Here is a 25,708-nt window from a genome sequence, read left to right on the forward strand (position 1 = left end):
CACAAATCTGTCGGCCTTCTAAAAGCTCTTGAAGTGTTTGGGCACTTGTCTGGTCTCTTCTGCCCTAGCACTTTCTTCTTCTACTGGCCTTTTGGCTTCTTTTTTCGCCAACACTAGCTTTTTATTGTGTGCTCTGCGCATAGAGCGGCAAAGCTTTTCGAGTTCAAGTTTGGGATCAATGGGCTCCACTGGGGTGGTTGTGTGTACCAGAAGGGAGCTATTTGCGAACTCCTTTGCCATATTTGGTTGAATTGGTCATGTACTTTAACCGCCCTGACATATTTTAGCTAGTTGGTGTCTGAATTGTCAGAGAAGACATAGTGTTCTGCCCTGGGAATCTATCAAGCTTGCAATTTCTATGTGATCATGTTTCCCTTGATGGCTCCTCTTTAATGGCATGTTCAAGTTCTTGAGTGTCGACATTAGGCACGTATGCCATGCTAAAAGCATGTATAGAGATGTGATCTCCTTCCCATCTGCCGTAGCAAACCTCGTTCCTGTGTGTCTAGGAATGTGTGTCTAGGAAGTATGTCCAAGGTAGCGAGGATATGCATCCAATTCTCAAAGTCTTATGGCTCCGAAAGAGATGCACACTCCTCACTATCCTTTTCATCATCTAGTGTTTTGTGGCACATTTGACATAGATGGACTGCAGTGGATCTGATATTTGTTATTGAGTCCTCTACAGAAGCAAAGGGAAGAATTCATAGGATGTTCCTTCCACATGCGTAGGTTGATCTTTCCTTCGAATGTAGAAATGGTCGGTATCCCAATCGTGGATCATGTTGGATTCCCTCATGAATGGTCGCCCAAGGATGCAGTCATATGAAATGGGCTGACATCCAAAGTTCAGCACCACAAAGGTGTGGCGGTAGGTAGTTACAAGGATATTTGTTTTTAAATCCTTCAATAGACCAATGGATCTAGATGTAGCTCCATCAGCGATTTTGACTAGTAATGTTATGTTATCCATGGTGGCGGGTGCTCCCCATTTTTCCCAACATTGTTTGGTAACAATGCTCACTCCTGCTCCCCCGTCCACAGTGCTATGACCTGGAGACCATTGCAAGTTTTCGGCGCGGCAATGCCACATTGAGTTCATCACCTTCAAAGTATTGTCCAAGTTTATTTACCTGAACTGTGGGGTGCTAGTGATCTCATGGGGTACAACAAGTTCATCTTCCTCAAACTGATTAGAGCTGTCTATATCTCCATGGATTCTTGCATGCCTGCCCGAGGCGTCCCTCCATCCAATCTTTCATATCTTTCCATAAGCTTGGGCTACCTTGAAGCTAAGTGCCAATGGGGATGTGGATCTGAGAAGAAAGGACAAAAGAGAGACCAGCAATGTCTCTAGGAGCGGAGGTTTTTGTGTGTGAGGGAGGTTGCCTTGGCTTAATCTTAAGCTCTTATGTGTATATACGGTATGTGAATGGGGATTTCTGTGTCCATTCTTTTAAGATGGTCATCCCCCATATTTCTGAGATATTTGGCTACTCGATTTCCCTGGTGGGGGGGTAGCTACAGTGGGTGCTGCTGCTTGTATGGGCCCATGTGCGGGTGACGAGTCTAGGAGCTGTCGAGTATATACCTTAGCTCCTTAAGTGGGTCTCATGTTGGAGACCGAAGGATATAGCTCAAGTAAGGAGATTATATTGATAGTTAAGCTATGGTGCAAACTTAATGAAAGATGAACAAAAAATCAAAATTTACATGAATGTCAAGGACAAAGATTGATATGTGTGTGTGTGTACATGTATATGTGCGCATGTATGTGTGTATAGTGTGTGCATATCTATTATGTATGATTTATATATATATATATATATATATATATATATATATATATATATATATATATATATATATATATATATATATATATATATATATATATATATAAGTAAAATAAATACATAAGTTACCTCTAGCCCAAATCTAGGCATCTAATCTAATCATCTTCCCCAAACAAAGAGTTTGAATGCATTCTGTTTTTCCACTTCCTCAAATTCAAAATTCAAATTAAAAGGTCTTGTGATTGAAAAGAGGTGCTTTAACTGCTCTCTCTCCCCAAGACACTCATCACCTCTCCTCCGCGTGTTCAAATTCAAAATTCGGATCTCTCAAGGTTGAAAAAATCCCCTATTGCCACATGGCAATAGGGGGATTTTTTTCTTATTTTTGAGAAATCCAAGATTCCTCTTCTCTCTTCTTGTGCCACGTCGCAAAAAAGTTGTCCATGGATAATATGTAATAGATGATAGGCATCTTGATGATGTGACAATACATACATCTTGGTAAAAGAAGGTATCAAAGAGGCCTAAAGTGAACCTTTGCTGTAAGCAAGCATGAGTGACAAACTTTATTTTAGAAAACCACAAATTCACAAGACCACAAATCGAAAATGTGGCTTTCATTGCCTATTGGATAACCAGAGATCACATACCCCACAACTCTAATCACCAAGAAACTCCCCCATATGAAGAAAACGGTAAAGAGTTGGGCACATATCTGCCCACAGTTAATGCCTATGAGCTACTTTCCAAAGAGTCTTAGTATAACACGCTACACAACCAATAACCTACGGATAGAGAACCCTCTAGAAAAAGTTTTGAATGGTAATCCTTTGAAAGAGTTACAAAGATTGTGTAAGGTTACCCCAAGTTTAAACAAGGCCGGTTTTAACCATGACATGGTTGATCCATTCATTATAGACTACCTCACTTCGCTCTTAATTTGTGAGATGAAGTTCTTTTTGTCATTCTCAAAGGCTTCCCACTAACTTATCACCTCGTGCGCAAACTACATGTTAAGCAATTGGCGGATACACGCTTTCATCTCCTTCCCTACCTCACCTGCACCACCGCTCCAATAAACTTTCTCTATGGATGTTGTGTGAGTAGTGTAAGGACTCCTAGGTGTGTGGTATACTAGATGTGGAGGAGATGGGTGGGCACGCTGATATGTAGGAGTAGATCCATCTGTGCCACCACTCCCACCACCCCCACTACTACCACGTCTACACGTAGACGAGTGATGAGTACGTGGGGTGGTGCTTTAAATTTTGCCTAGTAGTGTATATTGACAATGAGAGCATTTACAATCCAAGAAAGAGGGGTATGGATGCAAATTGCATGGTGACGGTGCACTATTGACCCACACTTCATCCATGATGATAATCGGCTCATGATTTAATGCTTGTGGTTGTAAATATCCATTCCTTGGATATTTACAATGAGAGCGCTTACAATCCAAGAAAGAGGGGTATGGATGCAAATTGCACGGTGACGATGCACTATTGACCCATCTACCAACACACTTCATCCATCATGATGATCGGCTCATGATTTAATACTCGTGGTTGTAAATATCCATTCCTTGGGTGGAAAATTGCAACACCAAAGACTGTTTGCATTTGCCCAAACTTGAGGGTGGCTTCAGGTACGTTCGGCAGTGGAGTACATCCTAAGCTAACATGGAAACATGTCATTTAGGCAAAAAAGAGTGATCACTCACGACCTACTATGCACTGTATGGGGACACGTGCAAAGGATGCCCATCAAAGGATGACTGCACACCGACAACACTGGCAGAAATTCATCCAGCATGTCCAAGTCGGACTGCTCAAGGACGTAAACGAAAGTGGGCCAGGAGGTTTCTAACCACAAGAAAGTTCCTCTGATGATATAATGGCTGCCCACAAATAGAACGAATGTTGTCCGGACTTTGTGAACAGGTCTCTGGATGGTAGGGAGATGGGGGGCTGAGGGTTCACCTTTTTGCGTGGTTTGTCCCCACCTCCTTGACTGAAGCCCCCCTAAATCTATCTTCAAACGGATTGTCTAGGTTTTGAAATCACAAAAAACAAAGAAAGAGACTGTATTTATTGCATCACACAAGTTATAAATAATGGTGTCGAGATTTTTATGGAACATGGATACAGCCAAGCAACTTTCCACCCTTTCACGAGTTGAGATGATGGATCTTTAGCATCAACTTTTGATGCATTGATACACTGGGCTAATAAAGCATGGCAAGGTGGAATAGACATAAGAAGATACAAGGATCAGTCCACAGAAGGGCTTCTGGCAGCATTGCTGGCCTTTCCCGAAGGAACTCCTATGCCAGTATCCCCGTGGTGATGACCGCTGCCTTTTCCCATCGATTCACCTTACAATGCTGCTTTTCTCACTGCTGGATTGCTCTGAATAATGATGGTGACAGAAAAGCCTGCTACATCATGAATTAATCTTTGTACAGAGACCACATAGTAATAAAGAGGTCTGCTGCTGGCCCAATGTCGAGCATCCACAGCATTTTGGATTCACTAAAACTGCTGCCTGGGTTAACAGATCCCTTCTGGATATTCCTTGGAGGGATAATGAAGGAGGAAGACCCATCATCAATTTATAATCCTGGGTCTCCTTAAAATTCTCTTTGAAAGAATGCAAGTAAAAGCAGCTCTTTGTAGTAAGTGGAGTTTAGTGCTGTAACATAGTAATCCCCCTGCTGCACCCTCCACCCATTAAAGCAAAACTTTAGTGGGAGTCTGATCATTCTTTGACTGCAGATGTGCTCATGTCAACACCTGGTTCCTCTTGACAGAGGAAATCTGTGAGCAGTCCAAGCTCACTGTAGAACTCACAGATGGGGAAGACAAGCCAGATTAATTGTCTGGACCATGTCCAGAAGGAGATAATAAAACTTCTGTTTCAAGGGTTCCACTCTGTGCCTGTCAAAAAAAAAAAAGTTGAAGCGTTCAAAGTATTCAAACAAGACATGAAACCATAAACAATGGGTTAGCGGAATAAAAGAGCACCTTAGATTTTTCAGGCCATCCCAGCGACAACCGCCGAGATAGTAAACCTTGCTTTTGAGCATCAGCAAGCTGTGTTTCTGTGCTTTCAGTCCTCAATAGCTCATTGGTGATATCTCCACCGTCTACCCTTGTTCGAGTCGATACAGGTGACAAATCAACAGACCTGTCATGACATATTAATAATGCCTGGATGCACAACCTTCTTGAACTAAAATAAGAGTTTTTTTTTTGGGCAATATCTATATTAAGGGTACTTTTTAAGTGATCTTTGAATGAAAGGTTGTACTTTTATAAGGAAAAAGGGGTCATTTTACGAGGCATAGATTCACCCAAGTTATTTTTTCTTTTAATATAAGTTAGAGAAAGAGGCTACTTAAACCCATCAAATGAATGCATTTTAAAGATAAATTTGTGGAAATGTATTTACACAAGGGGAAATTTTCAAGTGATTAAAAAACAGTTTGTAAGTTTTAAAGGGATCATCAAGCTTCATAGGTAAGGGGTTAAGTGGCACATAATATATGGGATTTTTGAATAGTGAACCATCCCTTGCCCTGTGGAACCAATACAATTGCATCTATGGGTATGAAAATAAAACTTTTATAGCATAGCTCTCTTATTTTGCCCAAAAAATATGTTGTTTAACTCAGTGTGCTGCCAATGAGGTGATAGCCCAAGTGGTGAAGATGTTTGCCTAGAACCAAGAGGCCCTAGGTTGTCCTAGGTTCAAAACCCCAAAAGGTGCTCCCTCAGTGGCATTGCCTACAGGCGGATAAAAAGCACCTATGGGTAGTGAAAAATGGAAACTATGGGAGGACAGGGAACTCATGGTCCTGTTCTCATGTTTTTTTAAATTAATGTTAGTGTAACATCCCAAATTGGGCTGAGATGAGTATTAGGGTTAAGGAGACGGATTGAGCTTTAGGTTAAAGTTAAAAGCTAATAAAGGATTAGCCAGGATTAGAGGCTAATAGGACCTTGGGCAGGAGGCTAGGGCTAGTAAGGATGAGGTTTGGATTGGCCTTGGGTTACATTAAAAGCAAACTCTTAGCTAAAAAGGGCAAAAAGCCTAATTATAGGGTTGAGTGATACGAATCTTCAGGGCTAGAGTATAGAAGAGTAACTAGGACTTAGTTATGAGATTATGGAGGAATCCATGGGCAAGACGTTTGCCAGGTTTGTGGGACCTTAGGACCTCGAGTAGCTCCAAGTGGGCGTACATCTTGGTGGTATGGGATGCCAAGGTGTACTGTCTAGGCGTGCCTGACTCGCGATATTGTGGACCTCATGCTCGAGGGTGGTTCCAGACAAATGCCTCCTAGTGAGTGTTCTTGTCACATTCTCTCCTTATTACATGATTCTTTTCCTGACAAGAAGTGAGGACTTGTGTACCAATGGGTGTGGGCTTGTGACCGGGAATGGGGAGGTCCCAAGTTTGAATCCCTGCAGGCTCCCAATGGTGGCATCTAGGCCATTTGTGGCCATAGTTGTACCATCTTCGGGTGGGACACCAAGGTGCCTGAGGGTGGGCGCTCAATTTGCTACTACAGAAGGATCTACTACAGGAAAATATTGTGCAGAATAGGCCATGCATGTTTAGGGATGTACAGCCAGTGCAGTGTGGATACAATCCCATGGATTACCTGATCAGGCCATACATGTTTGGAGATGTACAGTCAGCACAGCATGGAGAGAATCCCATGGATTACCTGATCAGGCCGTACAGTTGCTGAATAGGGCTATAAAGGTGGGGCCCTAGGGGTGTTGTACAGGGTCGTAAAGTGCTCTATAGGACCATATAGTGGATGTACAGGGTTATACAGATGCCGTATAAGGCTGTACTGTGACGAACTGCAATACGACGACTGTACAAACAGCTGGGCTGAAAAGCATCGGAAGGCTGTGTGGTTGATAGCCTTTTTTTGAAAAAATAAACTTTGATGGGGGCAACCAAAGGCACCCAGGTTTGCAAGGAGCCAGTTGCTTTTTTAGTCATGATGAGCTGAGCCACTCAGGTAAGTGCCTGCTGAATTAAGGCCTTGAGTTTAGGCTGAGGTCGGCCAAAGGGATCCATCTGCATATTTACAGGAGGGCAATTGGGAAAGCATTGTCTAGAGGGGTCGACATGGGTAGTTGAAGATCTGTATTTCGGGTCAGTATGTGTAGATGATTTTGAAGAGGCTTCTTCTAGAAGTATCTCCGTATGCCAAAAAGGATTTCGTGAAGAAACCAATTTGCATGGGTCCAAGAAAGGCTCAATAAGACATATTTCATTCATAAAACAGAGGACTAAATATTTCAACCATCTAAGGTTCCATATTTCAAACACTTGGTAACCTTGGTTCAGGGCCAATTTTGGTACCTACGGATTCTTTTTGCATATTCCCTGTGTAACAAATATATTTCATGAGGTCATTAAAATTGTCCTTTGTGAAACTTTTATTTGGCGCATTTCCTATCCCATTCACAAATGAAAGACAGTTGTCCTCCTTTAAAAGTTTGATCAAAGAGGCATATAACAATAGCATCAAGTCAAGATGATTACTTTGGTGAAAGTCGTGGCCAAGACCAGCGAGATGGCGCTTCATGTGTTGCAGCAGCATCAATGCATCGTTTGGGAGGCACAAGCTGAGCATTATTATCAAGAGCCTGATATTGCATCGTAGCTTCCAACATGCTTTCTGCCATTACAGTTCTTTTCTCCATTTCTGCAAGTGAGATGACTGCATCCTCATACTTAGCCTGCCATCAAAGTTTCATTGACCACCAATTTCACAACTTGCAGCTGATGCTGACAGATTGGAGAAGTTGATTTCACCATGCAATTACCTGTTTTTATTGATAGCTAGCACTTACTATACTAGTGATGGAGATCAGTGCTGGATGTCAAAGAGAGCCACAACAATTCATTGTTATTTCATTAAACACCACATTCTTATGCTTTGAGTGAAAACAGTGTGAATAATTTTTTTACTCGCCTGACTTTTGAGCCGAGTACCTGCATTAGGTATCTTGTTTATTAGCTTCCAACATATTTGACTAAACAATAACAGGGGAATTGTATATTCATCTTACAAGTATGCACACTCACATGGGACGATGTGTACATTCACAAAAATAGAATATTAAATAGACTGATTGTCTACCATGGGGAGGGGGTGAATGATATAGCTATATCAATATGGTATACGTTGAGTGAGTGATATTGGGCAGCATTGGGTGTTCCTGTTGGGGGCACAATTCTTGCAAGGTTCGAGGGGGTTCTAGAACAAGGCCCGTAAATTTTTCTTCTTCTTCTTTTTTTTGTGTGTGTGTGTGTGTGTGTGTGTGTGTGTGGGGGGGGGGGGGGGGGGGGGGGAGGGGGGGGGGGGGGGGCGGTGTGGCTGGTGATGTCCAGTGCTCATGCCTCGGAGTCAGGCTGGCCATGCTGATAGCGTGCGGACTGGCAAAGATTTGAGACTCCATCAGTTATGACTGTAATGTGCTGGCAAGGATTGATTGCATCCCTCAATTTGAATTGACCATTTTGAGCCCAAGCTTCCACTCACCACGCAGAGTTGTCTTGCTTCCATTCCACCATCATAATAGAGATAACCACTTCACCATTTACAAACATTTTTGCTTCTAGTGTCCAACACTTAACACGAGCTAGCACTAAATTGGTCCAAAAACATTGCTAGGAGAAAGAGAGAGCATCTTAACATGGACAAGGGCAAGAAGTGTCAAAGGGAATGTTTTTTGTTAGACAATGATAACAAGTACCTGCAGTACATTTGCAACATGTCGCTGTGCTGCTGCGTCTTCCTCTGCACATCGGCGAGCATCATCCGCTGATCGTTGCTCCTGCTCCATTTGCAGCATCACCTAATGTACAATTTTCAGATTAATTTCTTCCTTTGTAATAAGCCTCAAAGTAAAAAAATAATGAAAAAAATTAATAACTTGGGAAAAGTTTGAGTACACCATCATAATTTGAAATAAATAGTAAGCAAAATTTGTAGCAAGCACTAGATGAGACAAATCAACGGTCATTTTATTGTGATCGGAGATTAAGAAACGGAGAAACTGAAATGGAAACCGTGACTCTCAGAAAATGGAGTTTCGGCATTTCCGGGCTAGGAAATAGCCATTTCCAGTAACTGTGAGTTGGTATCTGTTAGTTGTCTAAGCGTGCAAAGCCAAGGGAGTAGATAGATGCAAGTTCTAATCAAAGGTTCTGCCTTGTATCACAGAAGATTTGTGTTCGTAGTTACTTCATTGTGTGCCTATCAGGAGACTATGCATCTAAGCAGAGTAACCGGTTAATGTAAGTGGGGGACCCATGTAAGACCTGTGCCAGTCCTTACTACTAACATATAGCAAAGAAGGATAAAGATCCCCCTCTATAAGACATAATGCACAGCCCTAACAGTCACCTCAAAAGTGTTGGACCCAAACTAACAACTACAAACCCCAGCATTTTGAAATCACACATTGCAAAATTTTTCATTCACAAAAGATTACCAGAGGCACAATACTGCCTCCACAAACATGCAAACATGGATCAAAGTGAGTGTGTTATTTTACTATTACAACTAGCATATACCTTGACCATAGCTTGCTCCTGTTCTTCCTTGTCAGCAAGTGCTTGTCTCAAATGAGCTGCTTCATCTTCTAAAGTCTCCAGCTGCAATAGCATGGATAAATAAGTCATAACAATTAGATATGTTGGGTACATAAATATGCACTCCTTGCAATGTGATTGAAAAGATACAAACACAGAGGAATAACCAATGTAGCCTGTAAAATCAGGAAATACTCTACACTGCAATGCATGCTAACTAAACAAAGTAACTAACAGAAACAGAAGAGCACAGAAATTCATAAATTTATCTGAAGATAGAAGATTCAGAGTTGTTATGCCCCTCCCAAAAAAATTATAGTTCGGATTTAATGATGGTTAAGCTAATGCTAATTAGTTCTAACCCTAATTGAGTAGTAATTTATAAGTAATTAGTGGCACTGATTATGAGTTCTAACACTAATTGAGTAGTAATTTATAAGTTAAAAAACCTGTTTAAGATATGGACACCTCACTTAATGAGATATATAAGTGAGTAGAGGTCTCATTAATGGTCACTCCATTTGTTGAGAAAACTAATGGAAAGTCATGATCTGGAGCAGGCCTATGCCTACTCAAGCCTAAAACCAAGGATGCGGGTCCTAGTTGTTACAACCCTTACACGTGGCAACACGTGGGACGTATACACACTGTTACATGGGATTTACATGCCAGTAATGCGTGGGACACGTTGATGTTGCGTGGGAAACCAATGGCAGCATACTACTACACATCATTGCTTATAATGATAAGTGTGAACGGATAACGTTCGTAGGTGACGGTTGTAGGCCAAAGACCCGGTGATGTGTAGCATGGGGGTGCCAGCGAGGACACACGGGGCGCATGAGTATGGTGTGTGGCCGGTAAGGTATACACCGTACACCCAAGGTCACTAGTATATATAATGGTTGGGTGGTTAAACATGGTATGCCAAGCTAGGTTTGTTTTTGCTGTTCTTGAGTTCATCTTCTTCTCTCTCACGTTTTTTGCATGAGGCTTGATACAGAGACCTAGGTTGCCTTGCATGGAAGCCTGACATTTGGTATCAAAGCCGAGGCTTTTGATTTGGGCTATGAGGGAAGCTTTGCTGCACTATTGAGCAAGGAGAAGCGTAGAGAATTGTTCGTTGCAGCCGTGCGTTTATTTTGATTTCCGTGGCGTCCATCCGTCCGTCTGCCGGAAATCCATCAGCGTGTGCCATCGGTTTGTTGCTGCCATCTGTCGTGCTGCTTTCCGTCAACTGCCATCGATCGGCCGTCACCTGCAGCTCTTGTGGCTAAGCCCTAAGCACCTAACAAGGTGCTAAACCACACAACAGCCAAGCCTACTTTGTCTCCATCATGACCCTACTGTTCCAGTCGACGCTGCCCATGCCATCGCCACCTTCGCCTATCAATAGCGTAGAGATTTTTTTTTTTTTAAGAGCCCACATTTCTTTTCTTTTCTTTTTTAATATCAAAGCCCTAAAGGTCTTCTCTCAAAGGTTTCTTAGAGGAGGTTCCTACGCAGTGATGTCGGCAAACAGAATCTCTCTTTCCAGTGGATTGTTTCTCGTAGCACTTGGCCCGATCTATGAAGCAAAAACTCTACACAACTTCAAACTTCATTGGCTTCGACATTCATACGACTAGGGGGGCTCACTTAAACCTTCTCTTTTATTTTCCGTCATTTGGTACGTCTTGCATATTATTCATTAAAAATGGATACCAACCACTCTGCCCCACCATCACCAGAATCTGTCCCTCTTCACCAACAAATGCATGATTTGTGGGAGCCATGATTGTTAGAGGCGTCAGAGGCGTTTGGTACGAGGCGGGTATGGTACGCGCCTCTAAAGACTCGTATTTTTTAGAGACGTTAGAGGCATGTTAGAGGCATCTGTTTCATATATATATATATATATATATATATATATATATATATATATATATATATATATATATATATATATATATATATATATATAGTGATAGATAGATATATAGTGAAAGTTGAGAGAGAGAGAGAGAGAGAGAGAGAGAGAGAGAGAGAGAAAGAATTCAAAAGGACAAGGCAATCCCGAATACTTGGGAAGAATTTAAGGATATGTTTATTCAGAATTTTGTACCACCAGATGAGCAGAGTAGGGCACTTGATACTTGGTTTTGTATCTCTCAAAAGAATCTTACAGTTCAAGAGTATGCAGACAAGTATCAAGAGATGCTTATGAAAATATCCCAAATTTTACCAAACTTCTTTCACGTTCATAAATTCGCCTTGGTATTAAATGATAAACTTCGACCATTAGTGCGTCGTGAGAAGTGTCCAACCTTATCCAAAGCTATAGAAATGGCTTTATTTTATGAAATGGTCGAAAGGGTCAAAGTAAGGCAATGGGTCAAGATCAAAAGTTGAATTTTATGCGACCTACTTATGAAGCTTCCAGGTACACTAGTGGACAAAAGAAAAAGGCATCTATGTCTAGTGTACAATCGTCTACAAAAACTCTTGCAGGAGTTAAGCGAAAGGTGTCAATGAAAAATGACCGTAGATCTTCTCTCTCCCGAGCAGTTTGAGAAAGCAAAGAATGAAGGCTTATGCTATGCTTGTATGGGCAAGCATCATAGGTGTGATTGCCCATTAAAGAAGCAGCGCATAGCTGCAAATATGACCACTGAGCCTATAGATTCAAATCACGGGGATAATCTCGAGGAAGATTTATTGGATGATACTCCAAATCACACACCACAGCATTCTACTAAAATACTCTCAGTGTCAATTGAGAAACGGGTACCCATGGACAGTCTTATCTTTAGAGGCTAGTCACGGTTACCAATTTCTGATTACAGAACTTATTGTCATGAAGAATTCAGTTGAAGGGAAACCAGTGAAGGTACTCTTCGATACAAACTCTAGTCATAATGTGGTTAGTTCTCAACTTGTCAAGAAGTTAAAGTTGAAAACTCAACCCTCACCATATCAGTATACAGTTGAGCTAGCAAATAGCATAGGAACAGAGGTTTGGGTTCAATAGGTTGTAGGCCTTGTTCTCACCATTCAATCCTCCTTTGAGGAGCTCGACTTTGATATTACTCGACTAGCACATTTTGATGTTGTGCTAGGGAAAGAATGGCATGCACAGAAGAAGCCTCTTATTGACTTCACAACGCATGTCTATCAATTTATGCATGAGGGGAGGACGCATCACACAAAAGGTGAGCCAAATCTACCCAAGAATGCATTAATTATTGCTACACAAATGCTGAGAATATCTTGTAAGTCTCTCTTTTTAGGTTGGATTCAAAAAGTTCCTAGTGTTATAGACACGTTAGAAAGTGAAACTCCAACTTGTAATGACACAAAATCTTTGCAAGATAAAATTGCGACGGAAACACAGCTGAAAGCCAAGGTTACCAAATCATGAGGTAGCAGGCTCGCTCACCTCCCAACCGAGACTCGCATCCGATCTCCCCTGAGCCAAGGGCTTCCTCCACAATCCCATACTCCGGCGTCCATACCACCAAAGCCTACATGTAGGCCTTCGACATGCCAACCTACGTACTCGCCATGTGCGCGGCATGAGCATGTCTTTCCACCTGTCTGGTGTCCAGGCAAGGGTTTCATCATGTGAAATGAGCTAGGAGGGCCAAATAGTTACACTAAGTTTATAAGTGTTTTATCGTACTGTATCTCAAAATTTCATATCGTACCAAAACTTTTGATACCGTACAGTATCGTATTTTCGTACCGTGACAACTAACTGTTACTGGGGATCTAGGTTGGTAATCCCTCACTAACTTCTTAAGAAAGACGGTGAATCCCAAAAACGCCCGAAGTTGCCTTGCAACCTAGGGAACCAGCCAATCCAAAACTTTGCATATTTGCTCAAGATCTATGCTCACCCCATCTCAAGAATCTAATGTCTTAGATATATGAGTTGTAACGCGCGGAAGCTCTGGGTAGTCTTCTTTCAGCCCTAAACACTCTTGAAGACCTCCTGATGCAAAAACGCACCTTGATGCAAAAACGCAGGTAGAGAGAGAGTAGAGAGAGAGAGTGAGAAGTGCTGGAATTTCAGTATATACTATGTACAAAAAAGGTACAAATCTGTACAGCACTTGGCTGCCCACTTGAAAAGGTGATAAACCCTAATTCTGGCCCCCTATGGGACCCTCCTACTGACTCACACCCCTAGCCAAATCTTGCTCCATGTCCAACTTCTACTGGTTCCTAGTCTTTATCTGCTTGCCTCTTCTGGATCTAGCCCTAGAAATGTCCATGGCATCTGTGATGCACATGACATCCCCCTCTGCTAAACACTCTTGAAGACCTTCTGATGCAAAAACGCACCTTGATGCAAAAACGCAGGTAGAGAGAGAGTAGAGAGAGAGAGTGAGAAGTGCTGGAATTTCAGTATATACTATGTACAAAAAAGGTACAAATCTGTACAGCACTTGGCTGCCCACTTGAAAAGGTGATAAACCCTAATTCTGGCCCCCTATGGGACCCTCCTACTGACTCACACCCCTAGTGGGTGGAATGGCTAATACAAAGAACAAGGGTGCTATTTATAGCCCCTTGGAGTGCATGAGAAACTGGCCGACTGCTGGTCGGCCAGTTCATAAATCATTAAATCCATTAAATGCTGCCGACTTGAGTCTCTTGATGCGCCTTCAGCCAGCACCCCTCTGTCCTGCAGCCGACAGCCCACTGGTGTTGCTGATGTCATCCTACATGCAGCCGACACACTTCTGATCCATGCTCTGCTCCATGTCCAACTTCTACTGGTTCCTAGTCTTTATCTGCTTGCCTCTTCTGGATCTAGCCCTAGAAATGTCCATGGCATCTGTGATGCACATGACATCCCCCTCTGCTAAACTTGATGACGGGAATCCAACCTGCTCTTGGATGACTGTCATCATCCCAATCCTGTTCCGAAGTCCCTCTGTCATCAACCATCCCTGGCAAACCTTTTTCTCTGAAACTCCGTTCTGTTCTCCAAACCACTCTGTCTCTGATGAAGATCTATGCATCTGGTCTTCCTCTAGTCCACAATCCATTCCTGCCCTGGCTCTGAACACCGTCTTGGTCTTCGTTCCTGGAACTGAGTCTGGCACTCTCACATCACCCTTGGAGGATCAACCTCCCTTGGGACCGTTCCCTTAGAACCCATCTGGCTCACGGAACTGACATCCCCATCTGGCACTGTGGAACACCACCAACAAACCTCCTGGGAGTTCTTCCCGATCTGTGTTCCCGCCTTGGGCTTCGAATCCGTGTACTTTCCTGTACCTTGGACCTGTACACCATCATATGGGACTGAATCAGTGTTTAGCTTGGCTGGGCCTGATGCTCTGATACCAATGTAACGCGCGGAAGCTCTGGGTAGTCTTCTTTCAGCCCTAAACACTCTTGAAGACCTCCTGATGCAAAAACGCACCTTGATGCAAAAACGCAGGTAGAGAGAGAGTAGAGAGAGAGAGTGAGAAGTGCTGGAATTTCAGTATATACTATGTACAAAAAAGGTACAAATCTGTACAGCACTTGGCTGCCCACTTGAAAAGGTGATAAACCCTAATTCTGGCCCCCTATGGGACCCTCCTACTGACTCACACCCCTAGTGGGTGGAATGGCTAATACAAAGAACAAGGGTGCTATTTATAGCCCCTTGGAGTGCATGAGAAACTGGCCGACTGCTGGTCGGCCAGTTCATAAATCATTAAATCCATTAAATGCTGCCGACTTGAGTCTCTTGATGCGCCTTCAGCCAGCACCCCTCTGTCCTGCAGCCGACAGCCCACTGGTGTTGCTGATGTCATCCTACATGCAGCCGACACACTTCTGATCCATGCTCTGCTCCATGTCCAACTTCTACTGGTTCCTAGTCTTTATCTGCTTGCCTCTTCTGGATCTAGCCCTAGAAATGTCCATGGCATCTGTGATGCACATGACATGAGTTCTCTTGTGAAGAACTCACATACAACTTCTCCCATCTCAAAACCCTCCAGACAATCTAGAGATGTTCAAACATGCTCCTCCAGAGTATGACTATATATCAAGATTCCATCTAGAAACACAACTACGAATTTCCTAAATAATCTCTAAAGAGAGTATTCATCATTTGCTCAAAAAGTAGCAAGAGCATTTGTGAGCCCAAAAGGTAACACGAGAAACTCATAATGACAATAACGCGGGCGAGATCCCATCTTAAAGACGTCTTCCTCAGCTATCTGTATCTAGTGATAACCAATAGTAAGTACGAAGGTCAATCTTCATAAAATACAAAGCTCCCTACAACCTATCAATTAAATGATCCGCTCTGGGAAGGGGATATCTATTCTTGATCTGGAGATGATATCCATCAAGCAATCCATCCACAAACAATCCCAAAATAGTGATGGGATCCATGTGAGTTGCCCAAGCTTGCAACTCTCTAAACTTTTGTAAATGTGTCGAAAGGCATATTCTTCATTTCCAAGTTTTAAAACTTGGCCACAATGTTGTACTCATCCTTGACCTGTAGGAACTCTTCCTAGAAAACCCTCTAAAAATCTACCCACATCGTGGACATCACTGGTAACTCTTTCCACCAAGTAAGGGCTTTTCCTGTCAGAAATTCATGTACCATCTGTATCTTCTTATCCTCGGGGAAAAGATAGAACTCAAAGTGAGTACCCCATCTGTGAAGCCAGGAGTCAACTATCTCCTAAGTCTTCCGTTCCCGCTCCCCCCTATATGGCTCTGGAATAAAAGAGTGTGCAACTAAAGCTGTCCCAGCTCGCTCTCTTGTCACCAAAAACACCAAACTTACATGTATAACAACAATGGTGTTGGTCAGGTTTGCAATATGTTGTTCTACCAAGGTCATCCTTGCATCGAAGTCAACCTTAGTGACAAGTCATCGACCATCACATCATCATCCTGATGATCGTCGTCAGATTGAACATTATCATCCAGCCCATGATCGTTCTGAACTTCATCAACCATGTCAAACCCAAGATAATTTGCTGCTACTCAAGGAAAACTAACGTGTCGAGATGAAGTGCCGCCAAAATCCCGCTCATCCACGAACACAAGTACCAATCCCACTCTTGGAAGCTGGCCATGTACTCTCAGCCCTCTTAACCAAGGACATAGACTTTTGAATATGGAGAACTCATAAGAAAAACCCCCTTTTATACCAAAATATCAAGGAGTTTACTTGCTTTTGGGTTTTTTCTCAAAAAAAAACTGAAGTGCTTTTCAGTTTTTTTTTTTTAAGAGCACAACCACCACCTAGGGCTGGCTGCCCTATGGCTTGGCCATGCCACCCTCCTCTTGCCATCAAGCCTTCAGGCCTCTGTTGGGTATTCGCTACAGCCCTAAACACACATACAATCAGCGATATTCTCCTCATCCCTCTGACACACGACTTATGCGATTCACTTTGATAGAGAGAAAACAATGAGAGGAATACTTGGGAACACCGACATCTACGATGCCTAGATACACATACCTCTTCAGCCTCTACGTTAGGGTTGCTTTGATACCAACTGTAAAGTTCTTCCCAAAATCTGCCCGAAACTTAATTGAAAGCCAACGTTAGTCCTAAACCAAATCATGAGGTAGCAGGCTAGCTCACCTCCCAACCGCGCGACTGGCTCCCCCAAGCCAAGGCTAGGGCTTCCTACACAATCCCATAGGCCTGTGTCTAACTCCAGCATCCCATACCATCGAAGCTTATGCATAGGCCTTTGACATGCCAAACTATATCTCATAATAACACAAGCTCTCACTTATTCAGTGATAGCTATGCCATAAATAGCTAACTTGCCATAAAAGGCCATTAAGCTTGTTTTATCAATCCAAGAAACCTAGCCAAGTATCTTCCTTCTAATCCCTAATCTCGGGGCCCCCTAACCCCATTGGATTAGATCCCTAATCCGTAGATTAGTGTCCAAGTACATAACAGAGTAGCCCAGCAAACTCATTTAGAGTTGACTCCAATGGACAGGGCCATAGCTGGTTTTGGCACAAGCAGGCATCGTAGAGTTGAGACAGTAGCACGTAGTACTAGGTTAGTGATCCGAATGGAGGTTTTCGTGTGTGACTTCATAGTCACACTGTTGGCACATGCATACATGATTTTAGGCATGAAAAGTTTTCGTCGGTACCAACCTAACAATGGCTAGAGTCAGCACCTACTGTATATACGAGTGACTATTTAAGGCCTCAGTTCTCATCAAAGGGATCAGAGGTACCCCTCAAGTTTCGCTCATTTCCAGTATGCAACAGGGAGAAAAACCTCAAGTCTCGTGAGCTAGGTTTCACCATCCTTTCCTTCATAGTGTGGTTCTTACTACTAGTTCTCATTTTCCTTTAGCTAACCATGGGAATGCGTATTCTCATGACCTTTTGAAGCTTGTCACAGGCAGAAGGAAGAAAGCACGATGATGAGCTAGAAAGAAGCCAGGACATAGGCAACATTAGAAAGTCCAAGTTTTAGATACTCCAACACAGCTTTGTTCACCTCCACATCGGATCACAAAGCAGAGTTCCATCGCTGACCAATGGATACCAATGACAAGGGGATCTTTGCCTACACATCAAGACAAGTTCAAGAAGGCAACATTTCCAGATCCCAGTGGAGAGGACCCTCCAAGAGTTGACAAGAAGTTCTACGAGAAAGATCCAGCATTGTCGATGCCTTCTCTAGAAGCAATGATGGCCCCGTCAACAAGATAGCCAGGAGGGGATGTCACATGCACGCCTTCTCTACTAGGGTGTCACCACGTGGACATTTTGCTTAGTAGGGCGTGGCTCTACTTTGCAAGGACGACGGCACTAGCCTTGCCCTGCAGCTCACCGACTTTCAGATCTCAGCCATTCCAACCTCGGCAGGTCCTGATTACCCAGTGGACCCCTAGGTGTGGAGTTTGGAAGATCATCGGTAACAGTATTGCTTTGCATATCAGGCAGGCTAGCCGCACAGAGGTCATTGATGGCACCTCCACTCCCCCTAAATGGAGACAATCCGATCCATTTGGTTAGACATCATCCACACCTTGTGGGAGCATTGGATGTGCGATGGACAGACTTGGCACTATAGGCCTCGAATATGGCTTTTCCCTCCCCCTCCCCCTCCCCCTCCCCGTCCAATGTAGCCTCCCTCTGAGAGCGGCCAGCCAGAGAGGGAGTCCCCCTCTACCTCTTTGGAGGGATGTACATCTTTGGGGCTGTTCTATAGCTCACTTTCTGCAATTTATGAATAATGAAGGATCGTTTCTTGGAAAAAAAAAAAGTGGGATAACAATTCTCAGAAGTATTGGGAGAACAAGTTGGTAACTTTTCAAAGACCAAGTCAAGGCAAAGCAGCGGTGTTGGCAGAAGCATACACAGTTAGGATAACACTGCCAACCCTAATCCCTCTGTGCATGTTTCAAGTGTTGACACACCTCATTGTACTGGAAGAACTGCTTGTCCTAAATCAAGGTATAGTGGGAAAGGTACCCATGCGCCATTGTGCAGGCTACCTAGATAACACTTCAGTCTGGAAAAGCTGCACAATGCACACACACAGAAAGGCTTCCAAAAATTTTGGACCTAAAGAGGGCAGGGTTATGTGTATTTCAGCAAATGCTCTGTTTGAAAAACCATCAAGAAACATTGAACAGGCAGGGACACTGAGACAACAAGTAATTACTAAAAAGATTCTGACCTTCGCACACAGCAAGCGCCTGTTATCTTCCTTTACCAGCTCCATAAAGGCAGTTTCCAACTCCTCTGCCCTGATTGATAATCAGACAATTTCATGCATGAAAACAAGCAATAAAATACCAGTCCTTATAACAAGGTAACACCAGCTATTTATTCATGCTCAAGATAACAGACTGTAAGTTAAACACCTTAAATTAGCTGCCCTGCAATCCTGCAAGGCTCGAGAAAGCTCCACCTTTAACCATTTTACCTGTACAACAATACACCACGTATTTCAGCTGCTTAAGAAGCAAGCTCCACGTCTTGTACGATGATGGCATGATACAATTATTGAAAAACTTGGATCATTCTGGCAATAAAAAATGTAATATAGAGAACAACCAGTGAAGGAGCTATCGCATATGGAGAACATTCAACCCTGGTCACTGATAACATGTAACTTATCTTATAAAAAGCCATTCACTGGCAGTGGGGATAAGTCCAAAACTAATAAGGGATAAGTCCAAAACTGATAATACTGTGAGGACAGCACCACCATATACCAAAATGGGAATAAACCCACCCATAGCAAATAGAATACTTGAGGACTTCACTCACCCATGAGAGTGCTTGAGAGGAGTAGGCATAATACACCATCACAAGCATCAGTCCACAAGTCACCACCATATACCAAAATGGGAATAAACCCACCCATAGCAAATAGAATACTTGAGGACCTCAATCACCCATGAGAGTGCTTGAGGGGAGTAGGCATAATACACCATCACAAGCATCAGTCCTCAAGGCTCACTAACAATGTCACACATGCAACTGCCACGGCTTCATGAGAGCAAATACAAGGTAGGATAGAAAGACCATTGTGAGCCCTTGATTGCAGGGACTGGTTCATTGAGTATATGTGGGATTAGGTTAGGGTTGCACGGGATAGACTAGGTGCATGCCACGATGAGGGATCAAGCAATGCCCAGAGCCCCTATGGAAATGATCAAGTAGGGCAATGAAGACCGGTGCTGGACACTGCTAGTGGTCAATGTTGGAAATGTAGGGCGCTTAGCAACTCAGCATGGAGCAGAAATGGACATGCGGATTACCTGAGATATGATCACGATACAAGAAAAGAAGTCCTCAATTTCATGAATTTCATGTACTTTATTTAAGCTAGCAGTGGGATCGCAATCTAACACTCTTTGAATAGAAGCCAATTGTTTTATGCAGAGAAGGCAGGCTAATTATGTTATATGGTTACGAACAAGAGCAGTCTTTGAAACTATACTCGGTTAATTGAGTGCATATTATGAGACTCCACAGTACATATAGATGAACATTGCACCATGTGACCTCATTCTAGAGAAATCTTTATTTGCAGTGAAGGTAAGAGGGCATTACCACATGCAGCTTTGTATGCAGACAACTAGGTATTATTGAAAGAAGAGGTACTATTACTACTTCAGAAGCAAAGACAATAGACATACAGGCAGGAATGCCTGATTTTGAGAAAGATAGCATCATATTTTGCAACATAGAACATGTGGACTTCACTGGGGGTGAATCAAATAGAGATCAAGCAGTGACATGATGCATTGTTGGCCAAAGATGTCAGCTAACCCACATAAAAATTTCCGATGTTGAAGCAGCTCCTCTCCTAAGCGCGCGCACACATGCAGGTGCACATGCACACACACACACACACAATCTCACATATACACACTCATAATGATGTTTCAAAGGGTAGGAAGAACTGCAAACAAATTGAGTGCCAAACATACAGTGAGTATTGATGTAGTAACTGTCTTCTCAAAACACATCCATACATGCTATGATGCATCATGATGTAGAAGTCAATCCTGAAAATCTATCCTCGGTGACTTGAGGTTATCTTGTGGTATTTAAGAATCTCTGGACAGCCTTCTGTTGCCAAAAGATTTATTTACTCATGCTACCAAGGATCTAGTACGTAAGAGACCTTGATATTGCAAGACAACACAACATCTGCATGCCCCAAGTGTGATTTATCTGCCTCTACTGTGATCACTGAAGCAATCCAATCATGATGTGGAGACATAGCTTTCAAGTACACTGACTTATAATTATGTTTTCGTTTCATACTCTCCTTCAACACAAACAATTTTCCCATCATTACTCTCCTTCAACACAAGACATTGCAGAGGGAAAAGAGAAATACAAGCCCAGCACCTGCTCTACAAGGTCCGCAACACAGGTTTCTTCTTCATCTAGTACACCATTTTGAAGCCCATTCGGTAGGCAGTCTCCATCCCCATTCATGGAGCTGATGGGAGGATCACCATTGTCAAGCTCCCTAGAAAGGGATAATTCTTGGCCTGAGACAATATCGGCATTACCATCATCTAATACCATCGCGGTGCCATTTGATATTCCATGATGGGTGTAAACCTTGGATGAAGCTGACCCCTTTGTACTACTCCATACAGAACGCTCCAATGAGCGCTCAGAGAGGGCTGCGAGTACTTGTGGACGATTTTTTGCACGCAGTTCCTGAAGCTGGGAATTGTCTACTGACTGGTAACCCATACAAGCAATCAGAACTAACTGACTGCTATCAAACGTTGAGCCAGCTAGAGACTGCAACATTGTCACGGCATCCCCTGCATCTCTTGTGGCCATTATTGCTGATCCTGTACAAAAGAATCCAAGATCTTCAGTCTACAAAGACCCTATCAAAAGCAAAAAAAAAATCAAAGAAACAATGCGAAGAGGAACAGCAACCAGGAGCTTTTCCTATTTGTGGTCCATCTAGAGAACCCTAATTAGGTATATACAGGATAAGTAATATTAGCATACTTTACCATGTTGCTCCAAAAGGGCAAGGGCAGTTCTAAAAAGCATACTACGATTTCCGTCGTACAAAAGCACATCCCAGACTCGTAAAACTGCACGATCCACAAGCACTGCACATGAAAATCTTGAAAAAAGATTGACCTAACCAATTAAACAGATTGCACAAATTATCATTAACTATAAACAGATTGCACAAATTATCATTAACTATAAGCAATGAAATTTTACTTGCATCTAAGTTATCCACTTTTGCTAAAATCATCCATCCTTCTTGGTGGCTGCTTCTCATGATAATAGCCTTAAAAAATCTGGGTTACCTCTACACGCTTCCGGCCAACGGAATGGATAGACTGTGATCTGGTGATAGCTGCTCCTATATAAGGAGAAGAATAAATAAACTGTTTTATCTAAACAGCGAATACTCGCCCTCACAGGGGGGGTTCAAACTTCACTAATGACCCGTCACCCATCTACATAGCTTTGGCTAGCTGGGATAAAGAAAGTACAATCTCTTTTTTTACTGGAAAACATCTTTTAACTGCCAATAACCTTTGCTAGCCATCATAAAAGCAATAGAGATAAAGCCATGCTATTCATCAAGCATTTCAGCAGGGATCAATAAGATAATATAAACTAGCCAGACTGTAGACAAACAAATCTTGATCACCAGCCTTACGACGGTAAATTCCCTCTTCCAATCACATAACATGCCTCAAACGTTATAAAATGCAATTACATAACCAAGAAGAGCAATAATATTCACCACTCTCCCAAGGTAGAATGTTGACAAATATGGATAAAAACCATGGACCGGTAACCCAGGCTACCTGCACTCCAAGAGTGTCCAGATGAGACACTGGCACGGAACCAGAAACAAAAGTGTCAAACTCAATATAATATATTATATTTTGCCACATCATTTAAATCATGCTCAAAAGAATGTTCACCTAGTCTTGGAAAGTGCCTGCGCACCAGATCATCTAAAACCAACTGGTCAACCTGAAACCAATCATTGATAAATAAGAACTTTGAGCCCCATCTAAAAAACATATAGCGTATGCGATTTGAGCATATGTGTGCATGTGTGCACGTGAGTGAGTGTCACATGTGATATCGGACAACTCACAGTTTCTTGTGTGGACAAGATTCTGGGCACTATGGACTCTCTGGCATGATAGAAATCAGAGAGTTTTTACACACCGATCAGTTGATACCTATGCCTATTTCAGATGCTCTTTGTGTGGATCTCTCCACGACTTTACGCCTTGAGGGAGATCACTACTAGGCAATTAGATGTGTTTTTCCACTGTTTCTAGCTATTCCTTTCTTATGGGCAGCTCTGCTTGTACCATACCTTGAGTGATTAATTACACAATGGTTTCACCAAAAAAAAAAAAAAAGTGTCACATGCAGGACTACCTGAATTAAGTGAGCGACAATCACGTCCAAAAAGGCCCTCAATAAGGGTCCAAGAAGGCCCTCATTAAAAGGCCTAAAAAGGCTTTTTATCAGGTCGGCCAGGCTGGCCGACAGGGTCAGCCGACCTGGTCGGGTGGGGGAAGCATGCGTGCTGCCCCTCCTTTCACCCAATCATATTCATCATCGAGATTGATCATCCAGCGGCAGTGCTCTGCCCCAACAGCATCCAGCAGCAGCACTCTTCTACTTCGCATCCAGTATGCAATGCGGCGCCCTGCCCCCACAGTATCCTGCAGAGCAGCACTCTGCCCGACACCACCATCGACAGCAGTCAGCCCTGCCCTGTGTGCAGCCCTGCTCCATTCAGCACGCAGATTTGCTTTTTGCAGGCCATTCTCAGCACCCTGATCTTGTGCAGCCCTGCGTTCGCAGCCTTCGACATCGACATCCTCACAGAGTGCCACCAGTCCCCCATGCGAGCCTTCGTCCTCGACCATGCTCTTGCTCTGACTTTGTCCTTGCTTCATCGCCGGTCTACTTCCTCAGGGTCACTTCATCAGTGCCGCACACAAAGGCCCTCTTGTACTAGATTACATTCACCATTTTACATATATTCATTCATCAATTTCATGCTCTGTTGATTTGCTCTGATCTCTCGCACATAGGTTCTTTCGTCCTTTTGTCCTCACATGGTATCAGAGCTATCGTGAGCAAAGGTAACGAAGACCTTGAGAGCACACAGCATGGATCGACTACCCACAATTCCGGAGGACCAGCCTTTGTCACCAGAAGTTGATTCTCCTTACTCAGATCAAGACCACACGGAGGATGGGACTTCTTACTCACTGGAGAGCCTCGTTCAAGGTCCAACATTGGGAGTCAACCAGCCTGTCAACACCTACTCACCTTCTACACCATTGACATCACGACATTCCTCTCCGAGCTTACTAGAATTCGCTTCCAGAGGGGGATACATGCCTACAGCCAGTGTGCCAGTACTAGTCCCCGGTATCCAGCCTTATCTGGAGAGCCCTGCTCCACAATCTACCTGACAAGTTTGGGTCATTCTCTCGGGGAGGACAGGTACCAACATGGTCGTCCAGAGATCCATCGTCATCAACTTGAGTGGAGACCATGTCACGTTCGTATGTAACTATTTGGCCCTTTTAGCTCTTTTTCACATGATGGAACTCATGCCGGGACACATGGACATATGGATGAAAGCATTGGAACAGGGATCTTGAATTTGGCTCATGAAAAAGCACCAATTTTGGTCAAAAAGCACGGAAAAGCAAAAAGTCAAAACTGAGTTGACCATGAGCTAAGGGCACCATTGGAAAGAGGAGACTGAGCTGAACCAAAACGCTAAAAGCCACTTCTCCAAAAAGCAGCTCCCTGATCATGCTCACACAAACCACGTAGTGAATTAAGGACCATACCGAATCGAACTTTTCATACCTAACGACTATGACTCTGTTTTGCACCGCCCTACCCTCTTCCCATTTTGCAGTGCTGCTTGTGCAGATAGCATTGCCGCCAACATCCGTGTGTCGGCCGATTTCTGAAAACAGCGATTACTTCATTTATTACACAGATCTTTGGATTTGGATCTAGGACCAGGACTTGGATTTGGTACTAGCCCAGTGAGATACTCTTGTGGGTCATCCTTGTGGTGTGCTCAGCATCAAAGATCTTGTGCCTCGACACCAACTTCAATCCGGACTTCTACACCGACATATTTGTTTGATATTGTATTCATTGGTTGTATTGGTCCTGGCTTGGAAAAGCCCGTAAATTGTTCGTGAATAAATTCCTTAAAGGGGGTGGGGCCAGTTCCCCACTCAATGTGGTGTACTGTGCAAGATCCCTTTGCCCTTTTTTCTCTCCCCCCCTCTCAGAGTGGAGACAGGTAGAGCTGAGCACATCTTCAGAGCCGGGAAGCTCATACGGAAACCCAAAGAAGAGAGGATCCGCCGACTATGCCACACAGAGGTTGAGACGGAGGAGCATTACATATGCCGCTACCCAGTATACTATGAGATCCGCGAGAGGTTTCACTGTCTATTTCACGAGGGATTCGGTCCACTCTCCAGGATCATTGACTTCCAGGACCAACGTTGCCTGAGCCTCTTCCTGCTTGAGCTCCGCGGACACAAGGACACCTTCTTGAGAGAGCCTTGGCCCCAGCCACCCTGCCCCCTCCCTCGCCAATCAACCATCAACAGTTTCTTCCGGACCCGAGAGGTGGAGGATACCGACAGTGGATCTTGTGGACCCTCCATGAGCTGCTCTCGACCTACCTCGCCCGAGAGGAGTTACCTCAAACCAAGCCTCTGCACTCCAACATGCCCGACACCCTCGACCCCCCCGTCGGCCAC

General features: G+C 43.5%; 1 protein-coding gene across 1 annotated transcript in view; it reads right to left on the reverse strand.

Annotated features, from left to right (window-relative positions):
- Nucleotides 1-3,903: 3,903 nt before the first annotated feature.
- LOC147626271 (uncharacterized) overlaps nt 3,904-25,708 on the reverse strand; it is a 57,252-nt gene continuing 35,447 nt past the window's right edge. The window contains exons 8-18 of the mRNA XM_086816410.1: nt 22,859-22,910; nt 22,675-22,767; nt 21,920-22,003; nt 21,288-21,748; nt 19,283-19,344; nt 19,096-19,165; nt 9,405-9,485; nt 8,582-8,683; nt 7,365-7,561; nt 4,820-4,982; nt 3,904-4,732 (exon numbers count right to left, since the gene is read on the reverse strand). Coding sequence (XP_086672536.1) covers nt 4,667-4,732; nt 4,820-4,982; nt 7,365-7,561; nt 8,582-8,683; nt 9,405-9,485; nt 19,096-19,165; nt 19,283-19,344; nt 21,288-21,748; nt 21,920-22,003; nt 22,675-22,767; nt 22,859-22,910 — 1,431 coding nt within the window. The 3' untranslated portion in view covers nt 3,904-4,666. The remainder of the gene's footprint in view (nt 4,733-4,819; nt 4,983-7,364; nt 7,562-8,581; nt 8,684-9,404; nt 9,486-19,095; nt 19,166-19,282; nt 19,345-21,287; nt 21,749-21,919; nt 22,004-22,674; nt 22,768-22,858; nt 22,911-25,708) is intronic.

This window comes from Cibotium barometz, chromosome 22, assembly GCF_041138505.1.
Source record: "Cibotium barometz isolate CiBa-2024 chromosome 22, ASM4113850v1, whole genome shotgun sequence".
In the NCBI taxonomy this organism is placed as follows: Eukaryota; Viridiplantae; Streptophyta; class Polypodiopsida; order Cyatheales; family Cibotiaceae; genus Cibotium; species Cibotium barometz.